Genomic DNA, 16,422 nt, shown 5'->3' on the forward strand with positions numbered 1-16,422 from the left:
TTACCATGAGTTAACTTCACTCCTTTAGGTTCGTCAATAGTACCACAGGTATACATGATAAATGCCACATCACTCTCATTAATATATTTAATGTTATCCTTACATATATCCTCATTTTCCTGGCCGGCAAATATTAAACTATAATATGAAATTATGTTAAAATTGTCACTCGTTTTATATGGTGAAACTGTTGGTCCTATTTTATTGATATGATCATCTAAGATAATGACATAATCTATTTGAGGACAAGTAGGTAAAATTTCCTTCTGGAGTTTAGCTAATAATGGTCCACAAGAGGTAATAATAATTCGAATTTCTGTTTCCAAAAGAGAATTGATAATTGTTTTGGGGGGCAAGTTTGTTGGAAGACTGACGACAATTACCCGTTGTCTAAGGCATCCAAGAGCTGCAATAAGCCATTCTTTCTGGGTTTCAGCATATATGGCAATCGATTGTTGTTGATTTACCCTATTATCATTATTATTATTATTAAAGTTAAAATAATAGTTTAAACCAATGCCGAATTTAATTACCAATTCATTGACCTCTTGATAAGACTGGTATATATATTTTCCTAGATTAAATTTTTCTATACATTTGTTTCCACCAAATCCTTGTCTTTTTTCTAAAAGCAGTCGAGTACCTAGACAATCATCTAAACCATAATTGGCAGCAGCAAATTGTAGAATAGAAGGGGCTGTAATTGCTTGAGACTTTATTAAATTATTAACTAGAAAAAATCCATCATATCTTCCTCCCTTTTTGAAGCTCATATTTAGAAAAAAAAATAGTCTTGGTTTCTTATTATATATATATATATATATATATATATATATATAAAATACAGATTCAGCACTTTGAGATTTGGAGAAACGACAATTTATATTATTACATTATTATTAGCTGTTTTACACTAATCAAGTGTGGACCACTCACTGAAGGCCCCAACACAATCCTGACTTCTCATCCTTTCCCTCCTTATCCTCGTCCTCTTTTCCTTCTTATTACTAATCACTTTCCACATTGATATTAAATTTAATTCTATCAAATGGAACTAGGTCATTAATATTTTTAGCTAACAGCTTACATTCCACCTCATTATGGCCATCCTGAAGCTCATGATACCCAAATTTTTGGTTGGTGTCGAGAGACGACTCTGTATGATGGTGTATTCCAGACGTCTGTTAAGATCGATGTTGAAGGATATGTTGTTGGATGAAGTAATAAACAGAGAAAATAAATTTCCCCATAATCCTTCTCCTTATACAAATGTTGGATTCTCTACTGTCTGCTCCCATCTGTTGACATCATAGTATTTTGGGGTTACCAGGAGTAGGGGGAGAGGTTCAACAATCTCATCTCATCCTGATATTTGGCATAGGTACATGACTACTTTCCTTCATTTTGTTCTATTATTTAGATTTTTTGTATCATAACTTTTATAGAAATTTGAATTGGATTCAAGTTTATTAAAAAATAATATGATAATTTTACCATCATTAAAAAACAAAAAACAAAAAAGAGAGGAGGATAATTGATATTTTTGAAGGAAGGAAAGAAGAGAACGAACTGTAGTAGTATATAATGGTCTATTGGGATTATATGAAAATGGTGGTTCCTTCTCCAGTTTCTCCTTTTTTTCCCTCCACCTCTTCTACCATATCCATATCTTCAGACCCCTCTACCTTAATGTTCAATTTTATATTTTTAAATATAATATTCCTTGTCTCAATTTTAAATTCCACTTCATTGTTACCTTCTTGAAGTTCAAGTTTCATTACCACAAATGGCGGTAATGAATCTTCTTCCATTGGGAAATCATATTTTGAAAATCCCTGTATAAATAAATCTTGACTGGCTGCATGGGTACATGATATCCAGAGTCTATTCATGTAAATTGGTTTGGATTCATTTTGTGATCTTACTCGTATTGATTCTATATGATTATTTAACTGGACATCTCGTATTTCACTCAAATCAGTAACGTCAACACTCTCTGAAATATTCCATGGAAATATTAAAACAATTGGGTTTTTGGAATAATATCCTTTATCATATACACAATTTTGCAATATTTTATTTATGTGAAAAGATTCACTATTATGCCAATATTTGTAAGCATTATTATAATTAATAAGAAAGGTATTAAAAGGTTTTACTATGGTATTTTCAATTTCAAATTTATTCTTAAGATTATATGATAATGGTAATGTAGGAACAATGAAAAAAACTGTTTTTATTCTTATATCTTCCTCAATAAAAGGGAAGAATAGTGATTCTAAAATTGATTTCCTGTTGTATTGTTTCCCTGTTTGAGTCATAGAGAATTGTACCAGTTCCTGAGGCACAGAATTTTCTATTTGACTAATTGAAGAAGATTGTAATAGGCCTTGAAGAATTTCTTTGCCTCCTCCTTCACTTCCTCTTCCATCTGCATCTGTTCCTTTGCCGCCACCTCCTCCTCCTTCACTTCCTCTTCCATCTGCATCTGTTCCTCCTCCTCCTCCTTCACTTCCTCTTCCATCTGCATCTGTTCCTCCTCCTCCTTCATTTCCTCTTCCATCAGCATCTGTTCCTTTGCTGCCACCTCCTCCTCCTCTTCCTTCACTTCCTCTACCACCTGCATCTGTTCCTTTGCCGCCACCTCCTCCTCCTCCTCCTTCACTTCCTCTTCCATCTGCATCTGTTCCTTTGCCACCACCTCCTCCTCCTCCTTCACTTCCTCTTCCATCTGCATCTGCATCTGTTCCTTTGCCACCACCTCCTCCTCCTCCTTCACTTCCTCTTCCATCTGCATCTGTTCCTTCACCTCCTCCTTCACTTCCTCTTCCACCTGCATCTGTTCCTTTGTCGCCACCTCCTCCTTCACTTCCTCTTCCATCTGCATCTGTTCCTTCACCTCCTCCTCCTCCTCCTTCACTTCCTCTTCCACCTGCATCTGTTCCTTTGTCGCCACCTCCTCCTCCTTCACTTCCTCTTCCATCTGCATCTGTTCCTTCACCTCCTCCTCCTTCACTTCCTCTACCACCTGCATCTGTTCTTTCACCTCCTCCTCCTCCTCCTTCACTTCCTCTACCACCTGCATCTGTTCTTTCACCTCCTCCTTCACTGCCACTTACACTTCCACCTGCTGTATCTATTCCTTTGTCTCTTCCTCTTTCTCCTCTTTTACATAAATAAATAATTATTATAACTGTTATAAAGAATAATATTATTATTAAAAATACAGTCATTGCTTATTGTTTTTTATTTAGGATAATTCAAAAAAAAAAAAAAAAACTTTTTTCAAAATACTCCACCTCATATCTAAATTAACGAAATAAAATTGTTCTGCGCAGCTGAGTTGACCGCACATTGGATCAAAATCCTGGGTGCCCGCGAGAAACATTAGGTAGAGTTTCTTTCACCCTGATGCCCCTGATTCCTAGTAGTAATTAGGTACCTAGGAGTTAATCAGCTGTCACTGGCGGCTTGGTCTAACTAGGATCCGGTCACGGGAACATTAAATAACCCAAAATCATCTCAATATAACCTCAAGATATTCCCGTTACCAGGGTCATGTACAAATTATCATTAAAACATTAATATTGTTTTTAGAGAAATACAAAAAATGGAAAAGCAGCAGCAACAGCAGTGTCTTTTCAATTATAAACTGTTTTTTGATAATAAAAGGAACGTAAAATTTCCAGCCATTTTATGTTTACCAACATTTATATTATATACGTTTTCAATAATCTTAGATTATTACATTCAAGCTCTAAACCCTTCTTATCAAACCAACTCATCAACTATTCAGTCCGCCAATAATATCTTAATTTCATCCTTTTTATATACTCTTCAAACAGTCGTCAATATGGTGGTTTATGTAGATGATGAAGATGGTGATGACGACAGAGATAATAATGGTATCCAACTAAAAAGTCCCAAGGAACTTCATAATATTTTCTTATTCGAGGCCCAGTCTATTATTAACAGTAAAATTAAGAATAATAATAAATATAAAATTAAGCCTTCATTCTTTGCTTTAGAAACCTATATAACAAATGATATCAGTCGCTTAAAATATTTACAACAACTTTTTCAGACAAACTTTCGCATTAATGGAGTTTCAAATTTGGTAGATCTTCTGAATAAACTAGACGCTGATGGGGCAGTACCTCTTGTTGAAGGCGAATTATCTTTCATTTCAACAGCCACATCTAAATTTCCACCCGGTTCATTGCATTATACGACAGCTACCACAAAAACATATCCTTTGCCTCAGCGTATGGGTACAAAATTTTGGGGCCCATTTTATTGGCGAATATTCCACACACTGGCCAAATATAGCCAGAAAGATGATCGGTTTAGAAAAGATTCCAACATAGCATATGTTATAAATAGCTATCCTAGCCTGTTGCCCATTATTGTTCCATGTCCACAATGTCGACAACATTATTACATTAATATTCGTCCCAGTAAGCTGTCTGATAATTTATGTCAGTTGGAAAATTCAACTCCCAACGATATATATTCTCATATTCATAACAGTGTTACAGAGAATTTAATTCCCCTAAAATAATTGATACAATAGATCTTAGGTCAGCATTCATTAGGAGTATTTTGTCTAAACAAGATGTGGTTGATGTCTCTGTTCTAACATACATTACATTAGTGTTAGCTTTTGTATAAAATTTTTTGTTATTGTGGTTGAAAAAAAAAAAAGTGGTTGATGTCTCTGTTCTAACATACATTACATTAGTGTTAGCTTTTGTATAAAAAGATACAAAGGAAGAGGATTCTGAGGAGTCTTTTTTGCTGCTACTGTTGTCAGTAACCACAATAAATATATATGTTTTTTGAAGACTGGGCCGGTTAATTTCATTTTCAAATTGTTCGACTAGCCGCCTGATATTTAGAGGTGAACTATTATAATGAGGTACATTTAGTAACTCTTCGTCTTCATTGTATCCATTTGCATTACCATGCGTCACATAAATAACAAGAAAGGAATTGGTACATATTGGTAGTTTGGGTGGAAGTATCTCTAACATCTCTAATAGATCATCATAAGTGCCATTATTCTCATTACTTTTTGATGGTAAATAGAGAAGCTGATAATTAAGACTTTTTAAAATAGTTTCAATATTCTTCATTATTGTCAGTTTTCTATGTTTAAATATACTATCAACAACAACACCAGCATAACAACCATCTGGAGGAGGTTGATATAGTGATGTAATCTGTCCTATGTCTATTTTGTTCTTCAACATGTTGAACTAAATTATAGTGAATGAAATGGTAAGCTATATATATATATACATTAGGAAAAAAAATAAGTTATATATTTTTGTTTATTATATTATGGTGGTTATAGTTATAAATTTATAATTCATATAGTTTATACAATTTTTTTAATATTCTATTTTAAGTTTCTAAGGGAATTATGATGGTGATCAAAATGGAACAATGATATGAGATATATAGTACTTGAAATTTTTCTTCTTCTTCTTTTTCTTCTTTTCCATCATCATCTGTTCTATTACCACATTTTTTTTTTTTTTGGGGGGGGGGGGATGGATAAAGTTGGAGTTGGTGGTGGTTGTTGTGGTGGTGGTGGTGGTGGCAGTAATTTAAGTACCTAAGGAAATGATGGTGATGGTGAAGATGGAGGGGTGTTAAAAACAACTTTTTCTGATGAACATAATGGATCTTGGATAAGGTTAGCGTCTGTTTTTGCTGTGGATGTTGATGGAGATGGAGATATAAATGCTTGCGATGATTCTTCTACTGATAACTCTGAAGCCGAAATTTCTTTTCCTTTTCCTTCATCAGGTTCCATTACCACAACTTCGGGAATGGGTATATTTGGAATTGATGGTGGCAATGTTTTTTTATAAAACTTAATCAAAATACTTTCGCATTTGTCCATTTTTTTATCTTCATGCCCTGCAATGATGCGGTATTTACTTTCTTCTCTTTGACTTTCTTTAAATACATGAAAAGTTTCATCCACTTTTTGGATAATTTCTTCCTTGGTTTTCAGTTTCCTATTACCTGAATTGTATGTAATTAAATATTTTTCGTCTTCCTGTTCTTCATTAATAATCATTAAATTACGATATAGAGCATTAGGAGATTGTGATTTCCTTTTGCGTGATTGTTTCTTGTTAGTTAATTCAACCACTTCAGGTTGATTAGCAATTGTTGCTATGTCCATAACTGATGCTGAAGTTTTAGTTTGAGTGGGATTCTTCCTAACCATTGTAAGGTTTGGGAGTCAGAGAATAAATAATATCAGAAGGAAGGGTACTGTACTTTAAATAGGAACGCGATGTAATATTTTTTTCATAAATACTAACACTCTTTCACTATAATGACCTCTTACAAATGGTTAATGCCTATTAGGGGATATAAAAATACATCATTAAATATCGAAAAAGCTTTCATGGGTAAAAAAATTTCCCAATTGGGACAAAAACAACAATCATATTATACAATAAAACCTTTAAAGATTTCATTAGAAACTTATGATGACATTGTATTAAATATTTGCAACATTAAATCTAAATCTACTAATTTTGAAAGCAACATGAAAGGAAAACAAAATATTGGAAATGAAAATATATCGTATAAGTATATACGAATATCTAAATTAACAAACCAACTGGTTAAGACAGATCTAAAATATTTCATAGCATTTAGTCAGTCAATCTGTCCTAGTTGTTACTTTGTAAATTGTGTAATTTGTATTGATCGAAATAAATTTAAACGTTACATGAGTAATTATAAAGTTTTAAGGGGGCATATCAAGATGAAATTAAAAATTGTTCAATTTGCTTATAAATTTATTTATGAAACGGTTATAGAAAGGGCTGCAACTGGTCCAAGTTTCACCATCACACCCTAAACAGGAAAGGAGAAAAAAAATACACAACGTATTATGCAACGAATTTTCAACATTTTCAAATAATTTTAGGGACCACATTTGTCAACTAAAATCATTTCTATAACACTCAGATATTAAAATTAGCACATAATAAAGGATTGTAGTGATCAGTTTTATCAATAAAGTATTTAGTGCAATAATATAATTTTTCAAAGTTACCCTTCCAAAAATATGCAATATATGATGTTTATAAATTTTTATAAAATCAACAAATGGACTTTGGACTAAAATGTCTACTAGGTTTTGTAGAAGCACAAACTCTACGTATAAGGTGTAATTTGCATGTAAATTGATTAATAAATGAAAGCTATGAAGTACTTTGAAGTTGTAAATTACTTACCTGAGTAAAATAAGATCAAAGTTCGGCCACCTGTTGCTGAGCTTGACTTCGACAGATTTTGTTCATAATTGGCACCCTTGCAGATAGGCATCCATTGAGCAAGGTGTGCAAGTTCCATGCACATCCCCTGATAATAAACGAAAAAAAAAAATTAAAAAAAAATAAAAATAAAAAATTATACATATATATATCCTGCACATACATATTACAATTATTACAAAATACCAAATTATAACACTAAAAGATACTAACCTATTGAAATTGGTCCGAATTGTGGGTCCTCAAGGTGGCACTGCAACACCAGCCACAGCAGTAGATGGCACTGCAACACCAGCCACACCAGTAGATGGCACTGCCACATCAGTAGATGTAGATGGCACTGCCACATCAGTAGATGTAGATGGCACTGCCACACCAGTAGATGTAGATGGCACTGTCGTGGCCGGTCCATACACATCGAGGGGCTGAGGAGTGTGTGTGTGAGGAGGGTCGAGGCGTGTGGCGGCGGCGTCAGGCCTCTCACAGCTGAGGCGGGGAGGCCGCCTACATCCTCACTTGATATAACTCTCCCTTGTGCTACAGCGGCTCTTTTTCCTGCCAAAGACGGCGACCGCGTGCCAAATTGGCTTCCTTTGTCTTCCGAGTCCTCCGTTTATAGGTCATTGTGCACTAGACGCTACTAAAGCGAGATTTCAGGAGCCAAAATGGAGCGCGTGTCGACACCTCCACTCTCAACAGGACACACCATGTGACTGTAGCTGGGTACCTCACTCACCTTCACTAGGAGACGGTTGCCAATTAGTGTATATTTGTTGTCATATATACATAGTTATTTCCGACGTTATTACGAAAAAATTGACGTTTAGAACGTACGACGCAATACTCTTGGCGCGCCACAGCCGCGGGGCACCGGATTCTGCACAATTACGCATGGAAATGTACCATAAATACTTTAATTTATATCATAACATTATCGTGTTTGCGCCAAAGTGTTGCCAGAACGTTGTAGTATTTTTATAAATTTTTTAAAAATATTCGATTTTTCCGAATTTTTGCGTTTGATATGCCCCCTTAACTAGAAACTTAAATGATAGTTATCCTCGTTTTATAAAGTGCTCTCAATGTCATTTAATTTTCAAACCCCATGAAGAATTATTATCAAGTGTATTCCCAAATGCAAATTCAGTCCAGGGTCTTTCTAATGCTATTTTTCGTTATCTTAAAGTGAGAAACCGTATTTTTCGTCCAACAACAGGTGGATGGCAATGTAAAGCATGCCAAACAAAATATGAACATTCATATGCTGAATTTAGAATTTACCTTAATCATATTTGGCAAGGAAATAGCTCATCAAAAGCAGATAATAATAACACTCATGATAAATTCCTCTTTAGAAACCCAAGAATATTATTTCAGCGACTTACAACCCAATCACAATTTGAATTAAGAAATGATCCTAATGAACTTAATTATAGTGTGCATATAAAGTTATCGAATGGAATTCACCGGTTAATTCCACCTTTAGCCTTCCTTATGAATCATCAACGATCATTGCCGTTTTACAAAAAACTTATTTCAGATCCTAGTGTAAATATGAGTAAAGTTAAAACGAGTTATGGATCAGTGTTGAGTCGAATGAAAAGTGGTAAATTTTCTTCTATACGTCAACATGGACACAATAAACGATTCATTGATTCAGCCCGCGTCATTATTACCCCCCCTGTAATGAACTTGAACCAGATGAATGTATTCTTCCTATTAGTGTATGGAGACGACTAGATTGTCCACGTTATGTTCTTGCCCACCGTTATCCTACACTTGATGATAGAAATTTTACCTTGCATCGGGTGAAAGCTTTTTGGATCTATCCAGTCATGGCTATCCCCACTAGCATTGTGCATGGTAATCATGCCGACTTCGATGGTGATGCCATGCAAGTTATTCCAGTAAGTCATAATGTGGTTTCTGAAGCTGAAGCCGTTATTCTTTTCCATCCTCGTACAAATTTTGTCTTACCAGGTAGTCTACGTTTAGCTTTTGATCATGATGAAATTTTAATGTTATATTACCTATATGGTCTTAATAGAAATGAAATTCATGGAGCTCTGTATCGTTTAGCTATAACTGAATCTTCCACGAGAGCATATGATATATTCATTCATCTTAGAAAGATTTGTCATAAAATAACTAAAACTCAAAAAGTTTTCTCGATATCTTATAATGATTTGCTACAGTTTATTCGTCAACCTACACCATCCTATGTTGATTTTGTTGAAAAAATATTTCCTAGTGTAAGTAATAATAATACTATAAAATGTATGATTCAGTCTGAATCATCTCGTTTTTCAATCGATCATTTATGGCAGATTGTCGGCAAAATAAATGAACGAGCTCATCAAAGTTTTCTTGAAGGAATGAACCGTCAAAGCTTTATTAAAATGGCCCAACTGTCACGTGATGCATCTAATAAAGACATAGCTCTATATGGATATGCTTATATAAAACTATTGTATTGTACTTGTTTACTTATTTGTGGTTATGACGGTAGAATTTATACACCATGTGGAATTCTCGCTGCTGACTGTCTGGAAGATATTTTATAATTTAGTTTAATTTTAGTGGAAGAAAAGAAAAGAAAAGAAGAACGAGAGAGAGAGAGAGTGAATGAGAGAGAGAGAGTGAATGAGAAAGAGAGAGAGAGTGAATGAGAAAGAGAGAGAGTGAATGAGAAAGAGAGAGAGAGAGAAAGAGAGAGTGAATGAGAGAGAGAGAGTGAATGTGAAAGAGAGAGAGAAAGAGAGAGTGAATGAAATTATTTAGGATGTGGTGCTAGTTTATAAATTGACTTCATACACAGTTTAAACTGTAGATATGATAAATAAAACCCAGTAGGCTCAGAAATCTATATTGGTTGATTAAATGGGTAAAAGGGAAAGGAGTCAACTCCCAAAATAATGAAAAACATTTGCTTTCTCACTAGCAACAACGAACAATGAGACATAATGTCATATAAATTAAGAGCCCCCCCCCACCACTTCTCTCCACCGGGAGAGTAGCACCCTGAGCCCTCCGTCAGACCTTCAGTTTGTGACTCCAGTGTGCCTCATCCACATCGTGCTCAACCTGCTCCCAGCCACACACACCCACCGCTCCACAACACATTCAGTATACATCTATCTTTTGACCAATCAATAAGCAACATACTGGTCGTCCTACTTCTGGAGGATTTACAGTAAGATTAAAGTTGTATTATTATTATTATTATTATTATTATTATTATTATTATTATTATCCTTTTGTCATATATTCGATTATTAAAGGTTTAAAACACTTTAGTGCACAAAAAAGTGAATGTCACCAAAGCATTTGCTATCCCACCACGAAGTAAATAAACACGAAGATGACTCGCCGTGACACCCAAACAGAAAGTAAATGTTCATACTCTTTCGTTTGTTACCAACCTCACAGTCATCCTACAGCGCTTATTTTGATATCACGGAACTCACAATAAAATTCCCCACCCAGACATATGGCTATCAATGTCTAATTATGTTCCACACGAGTGTGGGAACTGGGCGAAGCGTTAGCCGTGATTTCAGCAGCGACAACACTGTTGTGATTGTACCCATGAGCATAAAATTTTTTTTTAATTTGCTCATGTTTTTCAAGTTAACCGTTTTTTTTTGGTTTGTATAGTGTTCGGAATAAAATTCTCTACATAGACATATGGATATAAATGTAGAATCATGATCGCGGCCAACACAAGAGTGTGTGGAGTGCGCGATTACCCACGTTGTGTCACCAATTCAATAGTCTCTCCTTCAAATTACAATACATTACCGTTTTCTCAAATAGGCACTGTAGTGCCTATTAGAGAAAACAAGAAATTTAATGGCAAACATATTCATACAAACCCCAAGTCGATGGAGTAGTATATACCCACTATAACACAGTCCGTAAATGTAAGTCGTGATCCGACAAGCACTTAAATAAACCTTCCCGTAAATCCAAATGAAGTTCTTAGAAAAGTGTTAATTAATTAAATTTAATTTTCAAATTATTGAACTGTACTTTTTTTTTTTTTTTTTTTTGCCTCATTTTTCTCTGAAATGATATACTTTCATTATGAAATAGTCAATTTTTCTAATAAATTATGGTAATTTCCTTTTTTTTTTTTTTTACAGTTAAAGATGGTGTGTTGTTCATTATGCAGAAATTAAATAACTCTTAACTGTCCCATTTGGCATTAATAATGGATTTGCAGAAGAAGAAGAAAAAAACAAAAACAACAAAAAAAAAGTTGAAAAAGAAAGATCATGATAAGCAAACAACTGCTAATATTGATCTAGAAATTTTATTTATAGAAAACGATAAAGAATTAGATCATAAAGAATTAGATGTTTTTTACCAAATAACACTCTGTTCAAATACATTTTATATCCATATTATTTTTCCCAATCTATCTCCAGAGAAAAATAAATGGGTTAAGGATTATTTAATGACTGATAATAAATCAATACCATTCATTAGAATAACAGATATAATTAATCAACATGCACAGTCATTAAATAGTGACAAACTAAAAATGTTGACTGTACTATTTGAAAGTGTTATCATCAAGTCAAGTAATGATGAAATTGATTAAACAAATGTAAAATGTTTCACTATATAAAAAAACTAATTGGGTTATATTTATATGGCAGAAGAATATTATAGTATTATAATACAAGAACAAAAAAAATAAAAAAATATATGACAGTATATTTATCCTTCTTCTACCTTTCTCTTCTTGTAAACTTAAATATGAAACCCAAACTAGTTGAATTATCCATGCTACATTATGTGTGGATATATTCATGGAATGTTGAAGAACAAGAATTTTATGGGATTCCAGTGCCTCAAAATCAAATTCAAGATAGTGGTTTAAATCGTGAAAATATAGTACCACAAGACCCTATACGAGTAATATTTGATGCATCAAATTAGTTTTAGTTACACAACAACGTGAACTATTTGATCGTTCTATGATATTTTTTTATAATTGTGGGCTGATAGATTATTATACTCTTGAAGCTGAACATAGTCAGAGTGGTCATTTGATTATGGGCGAAGCCTCATTGGAAGATTTGCAATTGGAAAAATATCGAGGTTATGCCGCTCGCGTTTTTTGTAAAGGTTATCGTAGGTGTATGGATCTCTTTAACTTTCTAAAATATAACTATCATCCATTTGGTATTAATGCTATGGGTAAATATTTTAATTCATACCAATGTTATTTTGACTGTGAACGACGACACAATCCAAAATTTCAATCTAGGGGTTTATTTAAAGTACATGACAATCAACTTGTTTTTGTGAGTGGGGATATCGACAACTTTTTTCCACCATATCGGATCCTCTCATTTGATATAGAAACTAGTCGGCATGATTTAACTGGTGCCATTCCTCTAGGGGATAGTTCATATGATAGGTTAGTTGCTACTTCTTTTCAAACAGCAAATGTAATGAATGCCCAATATCCAACTGAATTAAGTGACATAAATACCCTTTTGGTTGTATATTATCCAAATTCTCAAAACAAAAATAGAGAATTTTCCATGATAACTAAACAAGGAATTTCGATCCATGTTGAATTATATTCTTCAGAAAAACAGACTCTTTCTCGATCTTTGGAGTTACTAAGCAAACCTCAACATATTTTCGCTACTGGTTATAACACTGATGGATACGACCATCCATTCCTCTTCAAACGAGCACTATTTCATGGTCTTTTACCTGGACATTTATTTTTCCACACTTACACTTTAAGGTCATATTGTGATATGAGAACCGTACCCCATATGACTCCACCTTGGATTTTAGATGTAGATGTTATGATTTGCCGTAAAAAAAAATTTCCAGTTGGTAAGTTTCTTGAACCACCTTCTGATAGTTTAGATGCTTGTGCAGAAGCTATAATGGGCCGCAATAAAGTAGATTTTAATATTGTAGCTATAAATAAAATGTATAAAAATTTAGAAGACAATGGAGAGGAACCGGATAGTTTTTTTTTTTGAAAATTTTCTAGATTATTGTACTGTAGATGTGGATCTGGTCACTCAATTGAATGGGCACCTTAATACTATTAGAATTACAATGGGTTTATCTCGTATGGGCGACCTTGACCCATACCATTGTCTTGGTGCCAGTTCTACAGCTATTGTGAGACGTTACCTTATAAATTTACTTAATTCAATTTATACGGCTCCTATTGACGAACATCTCATTAATAAAGTAAACTGTTATTCACAATCTCAATGGGAAATAGGTCGTATTCTTCCACAAAATCGATACGCTAGACATTCCATCGAACAAAAGGATCATTTGGATACAGGTAGAAAAAACACTTACAAAGGCGCTGAAGTTCTTGAACCGAAAATTGGAGTACATTTAGCTTCTAATACTCATTCAATATTTGTTTTTGATTTTTGTTCATTATATCCTAGTTTAATTATTGACTATAATTTAAATCGAGGGTTTGTGACTCGAATTTCACGTTGTCAACTCCCAGAAGTTGATGAAAATTTATTTCATATACTTATTATGGATGAAGATCCTTATTTTGCTTATGTTAGTGTTAAAGTCCAAGAAGGAAAACAATACACTCAATCACCATTACGTCAGATATGTGAAAAATTAGTAAATGAACGAGGTATTATGAAAAAATTAGGAATGACCACTCAAGCTAACGCTCTTAAGATTATGGTAAATTCTATTTATGGGGCAATGGCGGCCATTAAACTACTCGCAGATGAACTGGTCCCATGCATGGTTACTGGTTACCATGGTTACTGGTTATGCATGGTTACCATGCATGGTCGGTATCATCTTAATCGGGCTCAACATTTTTATACTAAAGATGAAAATGGAATTGGAGCGACAGTTTTATATGGCGACACTGATTCATTATTTCTGAAGGTATCTCGTTCAGCAGGAACTGGAGATGAATTGGCTAATCGTTATAATACTAATGTCAGACAAGATATACCTTCTACATGTTATCTCAAACTAGCTTTCGAAAATGCATTTGGTGTTCTAGTGCTAATAAAAAAAAAAATTATATGGCTATACAAGAAAGACAAGTTGGCAATAAATGTAAAATCAGTGGTTATAAAAAACGTATCAACCTTAGTAATCATCCTGACTTAACAAATTTATTGCAACATGTTCTTATGATTTTACAGGACAATGACCCAGCTCACATTTTTAAGAATATTAGAAATGAAGTAACACAATGGTTTAATCAAATAATAAATCAAAATGATGATGAGATCAACCACCAGCGGTTTTTGAGTACCATTAAAATTCGACCTCTTCATATGTATAAATCAACTAGTTGCATTCATTATTGCTTGGGAACTAAAATTGAGCAACTTCATCCAGGTACAACAACAGCAGAAGGTGGTACTCATATTTCATACTATACAATGGTACCATTAGTACCAAGGGCTTTAACTTTACCCAAGAGTGTGTGTCTATGTCCAGCTATTACATATAGACCCCAAATACAAATAATTAATCGTTTAATGGGATTAATTTTTGATATAGGCCAAACTGTTAATGCTCTTATTCAGACTGCTGATTCAGAAAATGCGTCTCAATATAGTATAGAAAACTTAAGCTTGGATTATCAAAAAAATGAAAGATATCAGCTGTATGAAAAACATGTTGCACATGGTTATAGAGTTTGTAATCTGAGTGCCTGTGAGCTTTTGTTAAATATTTCTTGCATTGAAATAACTTCAATATGGCCCTCATTTCATTACGAGTGTTTAGAAAATTCAAAATTTTATGTCGTCTTTGACTAGAAAACATAAATGGTGGTATAGTACTACTACTACTACTAATAATAATAATAATAATAATAATAATAATAATAATAATAAGAATAAGAAAAAAAATTCTGAATGTAATTTTATTTTACGTACAACTTTTCATTATGATAAGACCAAAAGAAAAATGTGGGTGACTCTAGATTCTGATGCTCAATGTCGAAAATTTAGCAATTTAAAAAATATATCACATTTTCTTTCTGGTAATGTAAGCAAACTGACACATTTGGTACCAACGATCTCAATGGTGAATAGTAGCAATATTAATAATACAGACATTTTATTCACATTAAATTCTAGCTGTTTCGAAGAGATGTTAGCCTTTTTTATTTTTGTTTATAGTTTGGAGTGTGATATGTATGATATAATTATGGAAAATAAACAAAATAAGATAGATAATGGTGATGATCGGTGGTTAATTATATTACCATTTGTCGCCATAAGGCGAGACACATTGGCAGAAAATTCATATTATACATTTTATTAAAAGTTATATATATATATATACTTTTTTTTTTTTTTTTTTAAAGTCAGTCAGTATATAATTAGGATATCAAAATTTCATAACTCATTATATCATTTTGACTCTTTCATACAATGAATACCTCAGGATATTATGGTCAATATTTACCTTCTCCTACCTATCCACCAGCAGCAACAACACAACTACAGCAACAACAAACAATAATTCAGGCAAAAAATGCAACCTCAATATATCACCAACCAACGACTACAGATGGAATTTATCAATCTCACCCTCCTCCCCCTCAACTTCAAACTGAAGAAAAGTATTATAGCACCCTCAACTTCATCAACGAAGATGAAGAGGTTATGGAAATTATTGCAGAAATGCTGAACAAAGCTTCAAGTTGGAATTATTATATACTTCCCAATGAGCCACCCAATATTCACAAAAAATTGATAACCATCGAAAATTTAAGAGAGTTGAATAAAAACAATATTTTAGAGAAATTAACTAAATTTAAAGAACAATATGAAAAACTCGGTAGTTCTGTATTTGAAGAAAAAATCAAGGCAAATAACCAAAACAACATGAAATATTATAGAATTAACAATGATTATTTAACTAGCTTAACCGTTAAGTTGTTGGAGGTCAAATGTTTTTTAGTTTCGGGAGGAACAAAATTTGCCTTAGTACCTAATAAGATTGGAAATATTGAATTCGGTGAAGATATTCAGAAAATATTTGAAGAAAATCTAATCCAACCAATAGCTGAGGCATTAAAAATTGATAAACCTTCCCAGGGTAAAATCTGGAGCGC

The 16,422-nt window shown here is 33.4% G+C and overlaps 1 protein-coding gene across 1 annotated transcript in view; it reads right to left on the reverse strand.

The window, feature by feature from the left end:
• Window positions 1-14,155: 14,155 nt before the first annotated feature.
• LOC138361116 (S-adenosylmethionine synthase-like) overlaps window positions 14,156-16,422 on the reverse strand; it is a 29,571-nt gene continuing 27,304 nt past the window's right edge. The window contains exon 3 of the mRNA XM_069320561.1: window positions 14,156-14,244. Coding sequence (XP_069176662.1) covers window positions 14,156-14,244 — 89 coding nt within the window. The remainder of the gene's footprint in view (window positions 14,245-16,422) is intronic.

Source organism: Procambarus clarkii, unplaced genomic scaffold, assembly GCF_040958095.1.
Source record: "Procambarus clarkii isolate CNS0578487 unplaced genomic scaffold, FALCON_Pclarkii_2.0 HiC_scaffold_181, whole genome shotgun sequence".
Classification (NCBI taxonomy): domain Eukaryota; kingdom Metazoa; phylum Arthropoda; class Malacostraca; order Decapoda; family Cambaridae; genus Procambarus; species Procambarus clarkii.